The 20,821-nt window shown below is 38.3% G+C and overlaps 1 protein-coding gene across 1 annotated transcript in view; it reads right to left on the minus strand.

Moving 5' to 3' along the window:
- The window catches only part of CAMK1D (calcium/calmodulin dependent protein kinase ID), a 478,963-nt gene that overhangs the window by 297,198 nt on the left and 160,944 nt on the right, over positions 1 to 20,821 (minus strand). Inside the window, exon 2 of the mRNA XM_027838808.1 lies at positions 2,916 to 3,047. Within this exon, the coding sequence (XP_027694609.1) occupies positions 2,916 to 3,047 (132 nt within the window). The remainder of the gene's footprint in view (positions 1 to 2,915; positions 3,048 to 20,821) is intronic.

Genomic DNA, 20,821 nt, shown 5'->3' on the forward strand with positions numbered 1-20,821 from the left:
TGTTGTCAGGTCTATAGGAGAATAGGCACCACTGTTATCTATACAGGAATATTCACAGCAATATTATTTGTGACAGAAAAAAGGTGGAAACAAACTATATGACCAAAATCAGGAATGGAAAAATAAATTTTAGCATATGAAAGTTACAGAATATTATTGTACCTTAAGCAATGATAAATAATGAAAAATTCAAAGACATGTGGTAAGTCTTACTAAAGGATGTATAGTGAAGAAAATAGATCCAAAAAGAACAAATGACAAAAAACAAAAGGAAACAGGGCATGAATCTGTCATAACTCTTCTGTGTTGTTTTGCTTAAATCTTTTGGGGAAATTTACTTTGTTTTAGGGTTGTACTGTATGTGTTTGTGTTTGTGATGATAAAAGAAAATGTATTGGTTAACAAAAGATCAGGCTTCAGGCTTCTGACTGCTCAACAACATGGCACTGTCAACATCCTGTCATTTGCTATCTCTGAACATCCTCTTCCCTGGCATTTTTTCATTATTAATGAAACCAAAGGTGGGGAAACTAATCAAAGCAGAATTTCAGTAACACAAAAACCAATGCTGACTTCTGAAGTCCACATCTGAGTGGATACCAAATGTCTACAAATGGGAATACAAGAAGAATGAAAACTTATTTACTTCATTTAGTCCCCAAATCAATTTACTGACTCAAGCAAAGATTTAGGTGTCATGCTTGATTTAGCAGAGAGCCAACCAGCCTCTGAATCCAGGCAGGTGCTTTGGGTGATATCAGTCCTTTAAACGCTCTAACTAGGATGCTGCAAAATACTCAGAAGCAGTCTCTTCCCCACCATCACTTACAGCATTGACCAAGTCCAAATATGTGCCTTAATGCTAATATGTCACTACTGTGCTTTTCCAGCTCCTGGCACTGGGAAATGAGTCACTTAAATGTATGTTAATATCCTTATATGTTTCATTAAAATATCATCTTCCAATTTGATTATAATATACTTAGAATGGTTTGTTTGGACCAAATTCCCTTCTAAACAGTTATTTAATTTAGTCTTCTTGGGTTTTTGGTAGAGAACCGAGACAGCCTAGAAACCAAACAAATAAACAAAGAAAACCCTATGAGCAATTTGTTCTCTATGTGGAACTGACATACCATATGTTTATTCTTTGAGTCAATAAAGGTCAGAACATGTTATGCTGTCGTGATTAGCATATTGTGCACTCTGGTACTTATGGCAGCTGAGTGTGATTCAAAGGCTGCTGTTAATCTTCAAAAAAACAAGAAACAAGAAAAAAACATGCTCATCCATAATGAATGTAGGGCCATCCCAATATGTTTTGGGGAGCTAGAACATTTACTCTAAATTTGTTTCTCTTAGTAGCTGACTGATTTTCTCTGGTAGACCTCCAACTCCAGCAACTTCATTTGCTGTTGTTTAATTTTTAGTAGTCTTTCTGTTTTCATATCACCTTCATTTCTGACTATATGCCTCCTGACCCCCCTAATGCAGGCAACCACCCCTCATAACAGACAAAAAGGAGTTTAGCAAAACTAATCAATATATCAACCAAGTCTGATCCTATATATAATGTTCCACACCACAGTCTCCCACCTCGATGAACAAAGGAAGTACACTTTCTCGTCTCTTCTTCAGAGCCATGCTTGCTCATTATAATGGTATTAAAATAAATAGCATTCCATTTTGGGAAGGGTGGAAGGGTCTTCTTCCATTTACACTAAGTCACTAAGTTTATCGTTTTCCTCAAAACCCAGTGACTTTCATCGGTATTCCTAATGTCTTTCACAAATGGAACCACCTTTAAATTTCCATAGCACCTTTCTCCAAAAATGATAGTATGATTATTATACAGTGATTTGTTTCTCTAACCTAGTCAAAATGTGCTGCTAGGGGGTGAGAGAGAGCAGGGAAAGAGAGTGGAAATAGTGTCAAGCAAAGAACTCAGCTAATTGTGTTGTATTAGACTTTCACTGGATATAGCGAGGCTTTGAGACAGGCCTCTTAACCTTTTTTTGTGTCAGGGATCTCTTTGGCAATCTGCCAAAGCCTATAGAACCCTTCCCAGAATTATATATATATATATATTTTTGGTGAGGCATTTGGGGTTAAGTGACTTGCCCACAGTCATATAGCTAGTAAGTTTTATGTGTGTCTGAAGTCCGATTTGAACTCAGGTTCTCCCGACTCCAGGGCTGGCGCTCTATCCACTGAGCTACCTAGCTGCCTCCCAGAATAATATTTTTAAATGCATAAAATAAAACATACAGTATTATAAAGGAAACCAAAAATTAGTAGAAATAAAGATCTAATTTTTTTTTATGGATACCCACCCTCTCTGAAGTCTGTCCACATAACCCCAAGGTCTGTGGACTCCCTGTTAAGAAGTCCTGTTAGGGGCAGCTAGGTGGTACAGTGGATAGAGTACCAGCCCTGAAGTCAGGAGGACCTAAGTTCAAATGCGGTCTCAGACCAAACACTTGACACTTACTAGCTGTGGGACCCTGGGCAAGTCACTTAACCCAACTGCCTAAAAAAACAAATAAACAAACAAAAACCAAAAAAAAAAAAAGAAATCCTGCTATTTAGGGACATAAGCTGACTAAAAGTATACCTGAATCCATGCAATAAGTCATGGAATGGTAGAGTTCTCTTTTATGTTGAAGATCTGGTATTATCAGCCTAACAAGGGAAAAAAAAAAACCCTAAGTATCTTGCCAAAAGCCAAGACATCAATGGTCATGTTCCCCATCTCTAGGACCATGATCCAATTGTAAAACGTACCCTGCCATCATTCCTGCTTCTATTTGGCTTAAGTGACTGCCATAGCTTGTCTTAACCCCTACACAGGGATCTTCGCTCCCAGAGACCAGCAACCCAAAGGGATCAAAGAGACAGAATTCTACAGTACTTACTTTCTCAGAACAGCAATCTCATTCTCTATGCTGCTTTCCTTGCCCTTTAGTGCCTTCTTAGGGATACATTTTACTGCAAAGAGTTTTCCAGTTGCTTTTTCTTCTGCTAAAACCACTTCAGAAAATGCACCACTGTCAAGAAAAACAAAAGAGAGAAAAGGAACTTAGAAACATGAGATACAGAAAACATACTTGTGTTTTACAAAGGTTCTTTAAATCCTTCTGTCTGATTTTAGGTAGTAACCATAAAAAGTCTAACAATAAGTTTCATTGTTACTTTTCATCCTAAATTATGCACCCCACCCTGTCACCCCAGTTCTTTATGGAAATAAATGTATACATACAAAATACAGCCACAGAGAAAAACACGATTGTTTGAATGTGTTTGTGTTTGAAACAATGCATTTGAATCACCTATATTACTACTTCCTGTCCACCCCTGATGGACATTTTGCTTTAATACTGAATCTCTTTTGAAAAGCATTAAAAAAAAAAAAACTTTCAGAAAAATTTAAAACTGAAAATAAACATGAACATTGGATCCTATCAAAACTTCCGAGGGCTCTCCCTCCTTTAGTTAACTGGAAAATAATAATAAACCTCTTCACTAAGTCAGGAATCGAATCACAGAAAACGTCAAAGTGTCACTTCTCTGAGAAATCTGAGAACATAATGACATTGTAAGTATGTGTAACTCCTCCTGTCGATAGGGATTAATTAATTGGTTAGCACATGTAGAACATTTCTTTTAAATTCAGTCAAGCATTCATTTAAGCACTAGCTATGGACCAGGTATTGCACAAACTACTGGAGATACAAAGAAAGGCAAAAACAATCCCTGCCCTTAAGGAGCTCACATTCTAGTGATGAAGACAATGTGGGAAAAAAGACAAACCTAGGTTTATGCAAGAAATACACAGATATAACAGAATATATTCTCAAAGGGAAAGGCACCAGCTTAACAGCCTGTTCTGGAAAAGGACTCTTGTAAAGGTGGGATTTTAAGTCTTGAAGGAAACCAGGGAAACTAAAAGGAAGGAGTAAAGAGGGGAGACACAATAGGAATATGTGCCAGCCAATATAAAGACATAAAGTTGGGAAATGGGTTAGTCTGTGTTAAATGCTCACATTAAACTTTCGATGAGTATTTCATATATGTGTGTGTGTGTGTATGTATATTATTTGTGTGTGTGTGTACATGATGAGGAATAAAGTATTGGAAGATTAGAAAGGTGGGAGTAGACCAGAATGTAAAGATTTTTCAACACCAGATTACTTTATATTTGATCAGGGAAATAACAGGAAGTCACTGGAGTTCACTGAGTGGGATGTGGTACATGGTCAGACCTGCACCTTAAAATAATTCCTTTGGCCCCTGAGCAATGATACACCTCAATAAGGAAGATTTACCTAAAAGAGGAGCTGCTCAAATTGAAATTTGACCAAAGTTCAGAAGGTCAAATGTCATGACTAAAATTACCAGGAGAACCTGGCATTGCCCTCCCAGTCAGAAGAGGCCACTGATCATAGGATCATACATTTAGATGAGGAGGGGCCTTACAGGCAATCATTCCAAACCTCTCTTTTCACTGATGAAGAATTAGAAAACCAGGGTGAATGAGAGATTTGATTAGAGTCATATAGCTAAGAAGTGTCTGAGGCAGGTTTTTGTGACTCCAACTCACCTCATCACCTATCCCTTATTTGAAGACAGGTACCAATAATGGCCACTACTCTCTCTTAGAGAAATAGTTCAAAATTAGCTCAAGCAAGAAAGAAGTCTCCTAATTCACCCATTCCTTACTTTCTTTTAAAGTCTATCTTTTGTAGCAGTCACAGAGAAAGTGATTTAGGGACCAGAGGTAGAAAAACTTGCTAAATAATGTTCCTAAACAACCAAACTCATCATCTGTTACCTTTTTTTGTTTTTAATTTCTATATATATCTTTTTTTTTTAAATTTAAGTTCATTAGATAGTTCTCTGTATATCCACATTTGTCTCTTTGGCTCACCACCTTTTTTGTCTTTCGTGGAATTGTTTCCTTGTAACTTTGGAATTATCATTCTGAGCATTCCATCTCACCTGGATTGACTCCTCAGTCGGAATTCAGGTCATCGGATGCTATCTGTGGGTTCTCTGAACCCTTTCACATTTACTCTCCCCAAACTGGGGCACATGTCTACCTATGCCTGAATTTCCTCTCCTCTTTTACAAATTTTAAGATGGGTCAGTCACTTTCCTCCAAGTTTCTATTATTTCTACTTCAGCAACCTGGTCTTTCTTTTTGGTCAGAATCAGGTCCCAAATCACATTTCCCCTTTTTAGTTTCCAACCTTTAGAAAGATTAAATTATCATTAAGGAAAGCCAAGAATTTCAGGAGACTGCAGCTGGGCTAAGCTGATTAGGTATCTACATTAAGTTCAGCATTAATATGGTGTGTTTCTGGGAGGTGGGTAAGGGGCATCAGATTGCCTAAAAAATGGATGCAAATTGGAAAGCAAGCAGGTCAAAACTCCCTTGATAGTAAGAGTGGGATTGGGGCCTAGGAGTGTCCCCCTGCACTTACAGGCTGGGAAGGATAGGGAGCCCCAATCTTAAAAAAACAAAAACAAAAAAACTTATTGGCATAAATTGCCATTGGTAATATAGGTTCCTAGGAATGGTTTGAAGAAAATCCTACAGTTCCAGAAGAGAACACTCACATTCTCCAGGCTGGTGAAAATAAACTCAGAAATAGATCACACCAAAAGGATTACACCAAAAAGCCTGAGGGTAAGGTTGGGGGATTTGTAGCAAAAGATTGTGGGATGATGGAGGGATAGAAAAATGAAATAGCATGAAAACAGGCCCAGAGGATAAGATACCTTGTGACCAAACAAAGAAAACTGAAAGGATTCCCAGAAACAAGAGCAAAGGCATAAAAAGATAATACTTTGGAAAACCTGAAACCCATGAGAAAAAAAAAAAGGGGGGAAATACATGCAGGTCAAAGTAGGTCACACTAGCTCAATTTCAACATAGTAGAATTACAGGTTTGGAAAATATTTTCACTGGTCCAATCTCCTCACTTTCCAGACACAACTATATGTTTTATCTTTGGGAGTCCCCTCTGAAGCCTTGTCATTGCTTTCCACACTTCTCTCTTACTCTGGATTGAAAAATACACACAGTAATTTAATAAAGTTGCGGTTAGTGCTATGGAAAATGGAGAATTACTTCATTTTTCTTAGTGTATTCTTCATTTCTATTCAATTCTATGCATAAAGAACCATAAAGGTGTCCCCTGGAAGCAAGCAAGTTCTTTAGGTCTAACCAGAGATATATTAAGCCATATACTAAGTTGCCTGGATTCTTAGAATACTTTAAATAACCTGACATCACACTTTATGTGGCTTAATCTCAAACTACAAATTTGTCAAAAATTTCCTCCCACCACCACTCAGTCTATTAAATAAGCATGTTGGTAAGAGATAGGGAAGGAGAGTCGATTTTTAATTTCATTGCATTTGGGACAAGTGCAATCATAGAGGAAAAAAGACAAAGGAAATAACACATTAATAGAAATCCCAGTGTTCTGAGAACTGTAATTTTAAAGTTGTGACAAGAGATTTATTCGAATTCTGAAGGAAACTATTAAAAAGAGCAATAATGAATTTACATCTAAATGAAATCTTCTTGACAAAATATGAGAAAGGTCAAATAAAATAACTTTAAATATATTTTCTGCACCTAAAGATAAACTATAAAAATTATAAAGGTTAAATTTATTTTTCTTTCTCTCTAATGAAAACCTAGATCAGCCTCCAAATATGAAAGCCAATAACCTCAGTTGGCAATCATCAACCTTTGTTCAGCTACGTTTTTTAGGACAAACCTGTGGCCTTGCTTTAGGTCCTCAAGTGCCGCCCTTTGACTGAATCCAAACTTCACAGAACAAATCCCCTTAATAAAAGGATTTGTTCTGTAAAACTTGGACTCAGTCAAAAGGTCACACCAAGGATCTGGAGGACCAAGGACAGGTTCCCCACTCCTGGAATAAACCATTTGTCTCTTTAAGTCAAGATTCATAAAGAACTAAAACTGTTTGTTATTCCATTCAGAATTTCAAGTCAGGAGGAATTGCGTTCAAATTTTGTTTGAGCTTTTTGTGACCCGTGTGACCTAGGATGAGTTCATCACTTGGCCTCTCCGAGTCTGGGTTTATCCTCTGTGAAATGGAAGAGCTGGCCTAGCTCAGGAGTAGCTAACCTGGGGTCCGTGAATTTGTTTTTTAACTTCTTTGATAACCATATCAAATACACAGCTCAGTCCCTAGTAGGTGTTTAATAAATGCTAGTTGACCGTATTTCAATTCAGGTGGTTTCCTTTATAATTCTATGCAGTACTTTATTTTATATATTAACAATATTATTCTGAGAAAAGGTTAATAGGCTTCTTCACCACACTGCCAGAGAGGTCTGTAACAGCTAAAAAAAAAAAAAGGTTGAGAATCTCTGGTCTGGATAATCCCCAGAATCCTTTCCAACTCTGTATCCTATACATCTTTGATTGATTCAATTAATACCAAAATAGGAAGGGGCAAATTGGGAGAAAAGCTAAAGAAAAAGGCCATTCTTTCCTTCTGGAAAAAAATTTAATTCTTTTACACTGGAGAAGGGAATGGTAAACCACTCCAGTATCACTGTCAAGAAAACCCTAGAAGAGGTCTGGAAGAGTCAGACACTACTGAAAACGACTAAACAACATTCTTTCACACTCCAGTTGTCTGGATGGGCTTATCCCATAGAGAATTCAGTTCCCAGGTCACTCCTCTGCTACTGAAGCTCCAGGGACTCCCTCTAGCTTCCAGGATAAAATTCAAACTCCTCTCTTTGGTTTAGAAAGCCCTGGTAGCAAGATGGCCAATGGATGGAGTGAGGAGGATTGGAGTTAGGAAGACAGAGTTCAAATATTGTCTTAAACACCTCTTACCATTGCGATTGTGGCCAAGTCACCTGACCTGGCTGCCCTAGTTTCCTCATTTGCAAAATGAGGGTAACAATAGTATTTCCCTTCACGGGGTTGTTGTGAGGATCAAATGAGACAAGCTATGTAAGGTGCTTTGCAAATCTTAGAAGTGCTCTATAAATACTAGCTGTCATCCTCATCTACAATCTAACGTAACTCTCCTTTACACTCTCCACATTCTAGCCTAACTGGACTCCTTGCTGCTTCCAGTGCATCACATTTCACTCTTGTCTCTCTGCCTTGTACAACTGTTCACCCTACCAGGAATGTTTTCTCTCTTCACCTCTCAGATTCCCTTTGTTGTTGGGTTGTTTCAGTCTTGTCTGATTCTCCATGATGCCAATTGGGGTTTTAATGGCAAAGATACTGGAATGGTTTGCCATTTCTTTCTCCAGATCATTGTACAGATGAGGAAACTGAGGCAAATAGGGTAAAGTGACTTGCCCAGGGTCACACAGCTAGTAAGTGTCTGAGGCAGATGAGTCTTCCTGACTCTCAGTCTAGTGCTCTATCCACTTCACCACCTAGCTGCCCTAGTTTCCTTCAAAGCTCAGTTCAACTGCTACTTCCTACCAGAAGCCTATCCTGATAGTACAAAAATTGCTCTATCTCTACTTCCTACTTTATATTATCGTTTGTATTGGGACAGAAGATGATTACAGACTCAACTTTTTGAGTTTCCTCAGGACTTGTATGACCTTGGGCAAGTCGCTTAACCCTGATGGCCTCACTTTCTTCATCTGTAAAATGATCTGGAGAAGGAAATAGCAAACCATACCAGCCTCTTAGCCAAGAAAACCCCAAATGGAGTCACAAAGAATCAGACACAACTGAAAAATGACTCAAAATAGTTCGTATTTAGTTTTCTGCATATGTGCATGTTATTTCCTACCAATAAAATTCCTTAAGGGCCAGAAATGTTTTGTTTTTGTCATTTTATCTCCATTACCTAGGATAGGGTTTTTAATTGGTTGCTGAGAGGACATTAGTTTTCTATTCTTTGATACCATAAGTAGAGGTAATAAACTCAAGGCCACCACAAAATTCCCAAATGCCATCAAACCAGATTAAAATATAACTGGTGAATGTTTAACAAAATAAATAAAAAATATAAAACAACATAAATAATGTTAATTTCTCATTTACTGCATCATCATACCATCACAAGTCATTCAAGTTTGACACCACTGCCATATGGTACATAGTATTGCATAGGGTGTTAGTTATACTAATCTAACAAAATTTGGTTCCATGCTGGTTTCACATCTTTAAGAGCAGATAGTGCTAATGATGCTAATAATGGAGGGGAGGGAGCCCTCTACCCACCATTAGGAAGAACACAAAGAAAAAGTTAATGATATGAAAAGCAGCCAGAATGATATAGAACTAATCCTGGAAGTTTCTCAGAACAAGTGACTTCCTGTTTTGAAATGACTTTCAAGTTTTAATGAAAGTTGTTTGAGAATGGTGTTCAAAATGTCATTTTCTCTCACTTCTAAAATGTATAGGCAACCAAGTCAAATTTGCAGGAATGAGAGTCATTCATCAATTAATAAATGGTCAAGGGATATGAATAGGCAGTTTTCAGAGGCAGAAATTCATGCTATCAATAGCCATATGAAAGATATTCTGATTCATTAATAATTAGAGAAATACACATCAGAATACTACCTCACATCCAGATTGACTAAGATGACAAAAAAAGGAAAATGACAAATGCTAGAGGGGCTTTGCAAAAGCAGATATACTAATGAACTGTTAGTGGACCTGTGAATTAGCCCAAACATTCTGAAAAGCAATTCAGAATTGTGATCCAAAAGCTATTAAATTGTTCATACTCTTTGACCCAGCAATACTACTAGTAGGTAAATATCCCAAATAGATCAATTTTGTTTTGTGGTGGCAAAGAATTAGAAATTGAGGAGATTCCAATCGATTGGCTGAACAAGTTACAGTATATGAATTTAACGGAATACTACTATGTTGTAAGAAATGATGAAGGGGATGGCTTCAGAAAAACCTTGAAAGACATGTATGAATTGATACAAAGTGAAATAAGCAAAACCAGAATAATTACAGTAACAGAAATATTGCAAAGATAGTCAACTTTGAAAGACTTATTAACTCTGGTCAACACAATGACCCATCAAAGTTTCAAAAGACGCATGATGAAGCACGCTATCCACCTCTAGATAAAGAACCAATGGACTCAGAGTACAGATTGAAACCTATCTTCTTCCTTTTTTAAATTTTTTTGGCAATGCTAACTCAGAAACTTATTTTGCATAACTAAACATATTTGAAATGGGTTTTGTTTTTCTTGCCTTCTCAATAGGCAGGTGAGAGAGAGAGGGAGGGAGAGGAACTGCATATCTGGAATTGAAAACAAAATAATAATGATGTTTTTTCACAGTCATTACCCCAGAGGATAATGGTTTGATTTGTATTTAAATCATACTTAGGAGTCAACTGTTGCTAAGGGAATTTACTATTGGTATAATAAAGTATTGATCAGAAAACATGCCAGAAAACAAACACACACAAGTATACATGGAGAGGTAGCCAGTTGGAAAGAAATTGCATTTGCCTTGAGAGAACTAATTGGGCGGGGGGAGAGGGTAGAAAATATAGCAGTCTATGTGACTCCAAGCCCCTTTTTCTTTGGCCATCATGGAGGGAAAGATGCAAGGGATAACTAGGGGTCTTGGATACACTAAGATCTTCTCAAATAAGACAAGACTGAAAGAACTGAAATCATTTGGTTTCTTACTTCTGAGTAGGCTATTAATGGATGACTGCTTTTCTCAAGCTTTTTTAAAAGAAAATTCAACATACAGATTAGTTTTATTGCTTTATTAACTTCATTTTCTGCACTGAGTACAACGTAATACTATCACTGCATAGTATTAAAGGGCTGCCATCAGGCTTAGGCCTTTTACTATCAATTAAAATGGCCTTTTTTCACTAACTAGGTAGTAATTCCAAATGTCAAACCTTGAAAAGTGTTAAGGATGGGTGAGAATAATTGAAAGCTGAAATATCCATGCAGAGTAGGTGCTATTTGGCACTTATATAGTGCTTTGAGATTTGCAGAAGTGCTTTGCAAATATTTCATCTTATCCTCACAACAACCCTGAGAGTTATATGTGCTATTATTAGCCCCATTTTACAACTGAGAAAGCTGAGCCAGGCAAAGTTGAAGTGACATCCAGGATCACAAAGCTAGTAAGTATCTCAGGCAAGATTTAAACTTGGGTCTTAACTTCTTCTCTCCTCTTGTCTCTGGAATGTATGACAAGAAGCTCCAGCCTTGGATTTCCCATGAAGGGTTGGGGAGGGGTGGGTGCCCTGTCCTTATCCTGGCACAAATATTGGAAATTTTTCACATGGCAGATGATTGGGTTCAGTCAGCCAAGCTGGAGCCTGGAACTTTGGATGGCTCTTCTTTCCTCTGTGTCTCTTTCCTGACCACAAATGACCAAATGGTCATCTGAAAGTAGCAGGAGTGCCAGCAACTAAGGCATCTCTTAGAGGAGAAAATGACTAAGCCAAGGCCTGAAATGCCAGAAAACATGAAACCTGAGGGAATTGGTCAGTGTGGTATGAGGTGAAGAATGAAATTGCACTTCAGAAAGCCTGGAAAATACTTTATGTTTTCATGTTTTAAGTAACCTGGAAGATTATAACAGTAGTTATGTTACTGCTTCCACTTGTTCTAAGTCTTTGTCATTTCAAACTTGTGAGTCTCTTGTGATAAACAGTGTGTGTGTGTGTGTGTGTGAGAGAGAGAGAGAGAGAGAGAGAGAGAGAAAGAGAGAGAAATAGTTATCTTGAACCTGAAAAAAAAAAACAAAAAAAACCTTGGGTCTTTCTGGACCCAAGAATAGCTCTCTAGCCACTATACCAACTAGCTACAATACAGTTGAATCCTCAAAGATGATGAGTGGATGAAAGAAGGTAGATTTAACCTATTTAAGAAAACTGTTTAAACAGTTCAGCACACATTCACATATAATTAAAGGGTCAATTAGATATTATTTTTATTCATTAAAACGAGTCAGACATGGCCTTAATTTGGCAACACGTAGCTATTTATTTGTGTTTCTGCATATGCTTGGATAGAGATAGGGCTGGACCTGTGATTTCTCTGATAAAGGGAATTCCCAGGGAGGAAACTCAATGCAGCTTGGTACCTATTTTACAACTTAAGAGTCTTAGAAAGCTGCCTAGAGCACTGTGAGGATAAATGACTTGACTGGGGTCATAAACCAGTTATTACATAAATTTGCACTTCATATTTTCATTGGGATGGAACACCACATTTTACTAGGGCAGCTAGGTGGGTGCAGTGGATATTGGACAGGGCCTGGAGCCAGGAAAACTCATCTTCCAGAGTTCAAATCCAGCTGGAGACACTTACTTGCCATGTGGCCCTGGGCAAGTCACTTAACCCTGTTGGCCTTGATTTCCTCATCTGTAACATGAGTTGCAGAAGGAAATGGCAAACCACTTCAGAATCTTTGCCAAGAAAACCCCAAATGGGGTGACAAAGAGTTGGACATGACTGGAAAAAAAAAAAGACTGACCATATTTTACACTATCATAACTTCAAAGAGAATTCAAATACATGTCACCACTTCAGGGGACTCATTATTCACACTAATCAGGACCTGTATGTGTCAGAAGTAGGAAGGTAATGAAATTCATTTTTTAAATATATTTCATAAACCACACTTTCATTAATTCAGATCGCTGTTTTCCAAATAGTCTTAAATTAGGAAAGGACACCTCTATTTGCTAAGTTATCAGTTAGGAATAAGAAGATTCCTATTTGGTACATAACTGCTTCTTTTTCAATGCAATATTCCCAACTTTTTCCTGAACTTGGTAATTCCATGATGACAACCTGCCTCCAAAAGCCTGAATAACCATGACACAACAGTATAAAATATGCTTACAACTAGTCTGATTTTCATTGAGATCATTTCCCAGCCATGGTAGAGTTTTACATCTAAATTTCCTGAGGCAGATTTGTCGAAAGAGAGAGCATCAATTTTTCGGTGTTTTCCCAAATATGATATTTAGCAATTTCTTGTGATATTTTCACTCTTTTGGATTCTCAAGATTTTCTGTGCTTCTAGTTTTTCACTTTGGACAGTCTCTATTGGCCCAAAGTTAGATAACAAACAAGTTTCAAAGGAAAGTGCTTGTATTTGTATCTACAGGGCGTAGTCCAGTACCTAGCAATCAGTAGGTGCTTAATAAATGGATTTCTAGGGCAGTATCCATTTCATACTATAATAGTTTTCTATGCCAAAGGACAGTAATTCATTTCTATTATGTTTTATTTGTGAGATATTGATGGTCATGGAGCCAAAGGGAGCCAGTCATTGGCCATTACACATGGTTCATTAGCAAACATCAGAAAGTAGAGATAGATGAAACATTTATTAAGCAGTTTGCTTGGGATACAAACATAAGCAACACAAGATATTAAAGGAAATCCGACTGGATATTGAAAGTTGGAGATTTAATTCTTCTGAGACTAAATTCAGCCTCATTCTGATACAGATGCAACTAAAAAAAATCTATGACTGCAAGGACATGAAGTGTTCACATTAAACTTTCAATGAGTATTACACATGTTGTTCATTTATTTATTTATTCATATGTTTTTAACAGACCTTTGCTTTCATGAGTCTAGGCCAGTGATGTCAAATTCAAAGGTAGCATATTAACTTAGTTTTAAAATGTAACATTCTCTATGTTTTATTTTTAATTAGTTTTGTTAAATATTTCCCAATCACATTTTAATCTGGTTCTGGCTGTAGTAAGTGTTGCTGGCCCAATGCAGCCCTCAGGCCACATTTTTGACACCTCTTGGGTAGATTATTCCTGGAGAAGAACTCCCCTTGCCATGTAGTTCAACACCTTCTCTGCAACTTATGTCCTTAGATAGTAACCAGGGACACTGAAAGGTTAAATTACTTGGCCAAGGTCACATTGCTAGTATGTGTCATAGATGCAAGGGAACATGGGGTGGGGGATTGAATACTGGTCTTGGATTCAGAAGGCATGAGATATATATCGGTGGGTATGTATGACGACTTGTATATATGACTTGATATTAAGTAATAATTATATAGTATTTTATGGCTCACAATGCCCTTTACATAGCCCTTTTAATATCTTCTTACTATATATGCATATATACACATAGCTATTTTCATAATCTCCCTCATTAGACTGTGAACTCCTTCAGAACAAAGGCTATGCTTGAGGAACTTTTTTTTTTTGGTTCATTTGTGGGGTCTGGGGCCTTTTTTTGTACTCCCAGAGTTCAATATAGTGCCTAGCATATAGCAGACCCTCAATAAATACTTGTGAGACTGACTGATAAAAGCAGAATCCTGATTTTGGAATTTGACAGAAAAGAAATTGCTTTATCATAGCTAAACCTAGCTAAGTAGCTAGCTGCACTCAGAGATCCTGGGAATATCCTTATTTTAAATTTAATCTGTCCTGGACACAGAGTAGTAACTAAGACAAGGTGGGCAAGCCTTTGTCTAAGGCAGGGGTGGGGAACCTGAGACCACCAGGTCCCCTTAATAAAAGGATTTGTTCTGTAAAACTTGGACTCAGTCAAAAGGCTGCACCCAAGGACCTAGAGGGTGACAGGTTCCCCACCCCTGGTCTAAGGACACCAAAATTTAGAGACCATGGCAGTACTTGTAGTCCAACTACCGAACTCAATTCCAATAATTAGTTGAAATAGGAAGCTTCTAGGGGCCCTGTGCTTCCTCCCCAGAGCCCACAGCACCTTGGGTAAGCTGCTTTCTGCTTCTTACCTTCCTTGCTACCTCCCCCACTGGGATGTATGGGGTGTTCAGGAGAAACCTCTGGTCTGAAGGTTTGCCGAGCCCTTTTCAGAGCTGTTCATCTACCTTTGGTGTACATGTGATTCACTCCACTCTTACCAGTGACTCCTAGAAGCTGCACCATGCACAGCGGCCACACCTAGGTAAGCATCTCAGCAGACCAGCTAAACCAGGTTAAACGTAACTGACAGGCCTCAAACCTCTCATTGAGTTAGGGGGATGACTACCCAAACATATGAGACTTTCCCCGGCAGAATGAGAACAATTTGTTCCATTGGCCATGAGGGCAGCGGAAGCGGGTGCCATGGAACACTTAGAGCTTGGTCAGGCATCAAAGACACCAAGGTCATCCATTGCATCCTGGGCCATAGTCAGTCATCCTGACTTTTGTCCTGCCACCGGACTTCTATGACTCAGGAACAGAGAGGCTTACAACTTTGTGCAATTCTGCCTCACATATCCAATTCATGCACAAGTCAAGATTGATTCTCTTTAAATGTAACATTCTCTATAGACAAACAACAACCTCCCCCACCCACCCTTCCTCAATGGCAGCTTCTTAGTAACTTAAGTTCTATCCCTCCATAGGGGTGTTTTAAGGGTTTATTTTCATACTTCCAGAAAAAAATGACTAGTTACAGTTTCATTTGGACAGGTGGTAAAATGGTTAACATGACAGCAAAGTCATTCAATCCCTACTCCAAACACAGCCACTTATAAACGAACTGTACTGCCCTGCCTAGTACTCAGTTACCTCAGTTGCCCAATTAGACCATCAGAAGAGTCCTCCTATATATAAACTGGGCTCAGAAGGATGGAATGGTTCTTACATTTAAAGAGACACTTGGCATGTCTAACAGCAATTCAATTGAGCGATGAAGTATTAAGTGACTACCATTTGCAAGGTACCGTGCTAGATGTTAGAGACCAAAAGATGAAAATCATGTCAGTTCTTGCTCTCAGGGCATTTATAATGTACAATGGGGCCACAATACATGATGAAGAGTTTCCTAGCTATCTGATCAACAGGATCAGCAAAGAGTCAATCTACGTAAAATCTTACAAAGAGCATTTTTTAAAACCACAAATTAACAAGGCATCTACATTAATCCAATTAACTATATAATAACCAAATTGTCTCTTCACTTTGAGCTGGCTAGACATCACTTCTGCAAGGTTAGCACTTATTAACTGGCAAACAGGGCAGCACCGACATGACCTTGGTGGGCCTCAGTTTCCTCATTGGTGAAATGAGAAAGTGTGGACTAGCTGACCTTTAAGGTCCTTCCCAGATCCAAATCTATAACCCCTAAGTGGCTTTAGTTTCCTCATCTATAAAACCTAAACATCGGACTGAATGAACTGGGGGATCCCATTCAGTTCCAAATTCTCTGATCCTGCACGCTCTGAAGCCTTTCAGAGATGCAAACTTAATTCATAATTAGCACAAAGACCAATGCCAAACAAGACAGCCAGCAGCCTTAAGGGGAAAAAAAAGTTTCCTGGCATCACTGTAGTCTTTGTCCGATAATTCAGCATACAAACTAGGAACATTTACAATTCTCAAGGAAAAGTCTATACAAGCTGGATTTCATCAAAGCTAGTAATCCAAGCAAATCTGTATCAAGTTTTGTTATGTGGCCCCTAAGGGAAAATTCCAAACTTAAGAATCACTTAAACAGGGCAGAGTGGAAGTTTATGAATGGATTGCTGAGATGTCTCAGTAGCTTTTTGTTGTTGTTAAGTCATTTTTCAGTCATGTCCAACTCTCTGTGAGCCCATTTGGAGTTTTCTTGGCAAAGATACTGGAGTGGTTTGCTATTTCCTTCTTCAGCTCATTTTATAGATGAGGAAACTGAGGCAAACAGGGTTAAGTGACTTGCCCAGGGTCACACAGCTAGTACATGTCAGGTATCTGAAGTCACATTTGAACTCAGGTCCTCAGGACTCCAGAGCTGGTGCTCTATCCACTGCGCCACCTAGTTGCTCCCCCTAGGAGGTTAGATTTTAATGCAGGAAAATGAGGCTTTCTAACTCTAGGCCCAGCACTCTTTCCACTGTGCCACCTAGCTGCCTCAGTAGTTAGAACTCAGAAAACCGTAAATAAAGATGTTTCCTTTCCCAGAAAAGCAGATTACGTCAAAATAATAATAATAGCTAGCATTTATATAGTGCCTACTATATGCTAGGTACTGTACAATTATTATCTTATTTGATCCTCACAACAGCCCTGGGAGGTAGGCACTATTTATTATTATTCTCATTTTATAGTTAAGGAAACTAAAGCAGAAAGAGATTAAGTGACTTGGCCAGGATCACACAGCCAGGAAGTTGTCACTGTGCCACCTAGCTGCCACTTTCTTTTGCATTATCCAATGCGAAAATCCAAAAAGGTTTAAGTTTTCTGTAGAGGGAAACAGATTTACATTCACATGTAATAAATCAAATCTTCACATTTCACGTCTGAGAAAGTTTTATTTGAAATAAAAATGACCACATCTCACCAGTAAAACTGTTTCATCAATATGATGAAACAAGTAAAAAAAACTATTTTCCTGTAACTTCCCTACAACCTGCCATTTTCAACTCAATCAAATAGCTGGGAGGATAGGGGAGAAATGCCTGTGTCTCTGTGTGTGTGTGTGTGTGTGTGTGTGTGTGTGTGTGTGCTTCTCTAAGCCAAGTCCTTACATATATTTTTAAACTAAAATGGAAATGCATCTTCCTCTTTAAAGTAGTCAATTTCCATCAAGCAAAAAAAAATTGTGAAATTATTTTCCTCTGTTTATACTGCTCTGTCACAAGTGAAGGAAATGGAATGTATTTATTTTATCCCACCTTGACAATAATTCTGATGTCTCTCTTAAGTTTGGCTTGTAAGTTTTCCTTAGCTAGCTAAAATTCACAGCAACCAGAACTACTTTCATACAGATGTTATTAAGTGCATTTTAAATCATCTCTTGTTTAATGCACTAAACATCTGAAAAATAATTGTGAAATTAAGTCCTCAGCCTTCCTTCAAAAAAAAAAAAGAGTGAAAACTAAGGGATCAATATTATCATCAGGAGGACAAACTATTTCAAGTGATTCTCAAAGTGTGATCTCCAGCAATCTCTGGGAGTCCCTGTGCCTCTTTGGGAGGATCTGTATACAAGTCCAAAATCATCTGCATTATCATTGGAATTTCTAAAACAGTAAATATCCATAGAGATAACTCACATTAACAAAAGTTCTTGGGGAGGGGGGTCATTAATCATTTTTACCAAGGTAAAGTGGTCCCGAGAACAGTTTGAGAACCACTAAACTATTTTGAAAGACAGTTTCCTATTCCAAACAATTTAGACTTCAGATAAAGCAGTAGGTTGGGGGCAGGGGGCATATTTTGTTGTTATTTGAGGTCTTTGAAGTGAGAGACAGCTATTTTCTCTAAATTTCCACAATAATTATAAACTCAGTGCTGTCTTTTTTAGTAATGGAAACAATCCTGGAACCACTATAGCTTAGCACAGGGCCTAGAACATAGTAGGTGCTTAATAAATGTTTATTGACTATAGTTCCTAATCTCTACAGTTTCTGTGCCGTTTGGCAAAAGCCCAGAACTAGAACAGTAAAGCGAGGATCAAGAGACTCAGGCCTGGGTGGAGGATTCAACACCCAAAACAGTTGCCAAATAGCAAAGTCAGTAAATGAACGATCTCTGGGTCCCACTTCACTCATCTGCAAATGAGATGATTTCTTAGGCCCTTCCTAGTTCTGATATCCCATGATCCTTATCACAATAGTATCATTTTCAAATCTGAACTGCATTGTATGCAGTCTTTTTCAAATCTGTATTTCTCAGTCATGTTATAATGACGCTCTTTTCCTTCTAGTCCTTACTCTCCCCAGAAATGCATACAAAATGCATATATTAATAACCTATATGAGCATCTTCTTCCAGCTGACAGCCCTCAGACACTCATTAGCTGTGTGATCCTGGGCAAGTCAGTTAATCGCTCTGTGCCTCAGTTTCCTTATCCGTAAAATGAAGCGGATGGATTCAATAACCTCTAAGGTCCCTCCTAGTTCTATGTCTGTGATCCTATAAGCTCTATAAACTGAGTGGGCTTAAAACTTGCCCTTTATATTGCCCCTCACCTGTTCATTCCTTCCTTTTCACATATCTCATTATGATTCATTTTCTGATTAACAGGGCCAACTTAATCTCCAAGTTCAATTCACAAGCTCTTCTGTTTCCCAACATAGTTATACTAACATTGACTGCGCTGAAAGAAATGAAGATTTTAACCATTTGTGAGCTTGTGTCTTTGTATAAAATTTTATTGTTCATTCTACCTTCCACATACAAATTGCTATGAAGTTTATTGTTAGGTGATGATTACAGCATAATTTCTACCAGAAAAAAAGAGTAAGTCTTTCTTAGTGGCGCAGTGGATAGAATGCAGTACCTGGAGTCAGGAAGACTTACTATCTTGAGTTCAAATCCAGCCTTAGACACTTAGTATCTGTGTAACCCTGAGCAAGTCATTTAACCTTGTTTGCCTCAGTTTCCTCATCTGTAAAATAAGCCAGAGAAGGAAATGACAAACCACTCTAGTATCTTTGCCAAGAAAACTCCAAATGGGGTAACTAACAGTCAGACACAACTGAAAAATGACTCAATAAGTCTGTGTTATGGTCATCTGTGAAAACAATAGATCATCTTCTAAGACTTTATGTGTACTAAACAAGTAGACCAAAACATACTGATCTGGGTACTTTCTTCAAAGGGGATTTTGCAAACTTTTATTGTGTGTTGGGCACCTGGAATATAGAAGTCAAAAAATGACAGTCACTGCTTGTAGGGAGCTAACAATTTAGAGGGATGTGATGGACAATTTGGCCATGGCAAATGTTTGTTCATCACAAAGGCAGTTAAGGTGGATGGATGAATGCACCAGCTACTGTAGGCTCTCATCACCATACAGACATGGCTTCCATTCAGCTCATGGGAATAAAATGATCTGCCATTCTGTTGAATTCAGGGGCTTCATGGCTTAGCTGAGGAGCTGCTCAGCATCCCTGGAACAAGTTGTCTCCCTGAATAGAGAAGATTTTCTTTAAAGTACAGAAACACACGGCTAGTCCTGCAGAACATCTCTGTCTCTCTTCTAGCAAAACAGACGATCGTGATAAGGAACACAATGATCCTCCCCTTTGACTCTGTGCTATGGTTATTCACAGAAGGAATGTTCCTACAAGCTGGGATGTAATGGGCAAAACTAGACCCAACTGTATGGCAGGGCTGTCCTTACATAGCACTGGGATGGGATGATTTGCAGGGCTTTCTGCTCCCCAATACCTGCTCGATTGGTTAATTACAGTGTCTGAAATTCTCAGCATTTAAATGCCATTAAAATATTAGCATCATTCAGTATTACAGAGCAACCTCCCTAAGTGACCGGGTAAGTCACAACCTTCTGGAGCTTTGGCTCTCTCATCTATAAAATGAGGGTGTCAGATCCAGATGATCTCTAAACTGTCTTCTTCCAGCTTTAAATCTATGATACATAAAGCAACTCCCAAATGCTCCCATGAAAATGCAACTATATTACCTTGGAGAGCAATGTATTAATAATTAAGACATTAGCACCATTTAACCTTCACCTAACAGAGTGGCTAGGTGGTGCAATGGATAGAGTGCTGGGCTTGCAGTCAGGAATACTCATCTTCCTAAGTTCAAATTCAATCTCAAATACGTACTAGCTGTGTGACCCTGGGTAAATCACTTAACCCTGTTTGCCTCAGTTTCCTCACCTATAAAAAATGAGCTGGAGAAGGAAATGGCAAACCACTCCAGCATCTTTGCCAAGAAAAGCCCAAATAGCATCACAAAGAGTCGACTGAAACCACTGAACAACAAAAACACAGACTAAGGCCCTACAGGAATGGCAAAGTATAGGTGGTTTAAAAAAAAAAAAAAAAAAAAGAACTTACCTAGCTCTGACTCCTAAAAGTAACTACAAAATAAAGTATGTTA

This window comes from Vombatus ursinus, unplaced genomic scaffold, assembly GCF_900497805.2.
Source record: "Vombatus ursinus unplaced genomic scaffold, bare-nosed wombat genome assembly UNPS02014830.1, whole genome shotgun sequence".
In the NCBI taxonomy this organism is placed as follows: Eukaryota; Metazoa; Chordata; class Mammalia; order Diprotodontia; family Vombatidae; genus Vombatus; species Vombatus ursinus.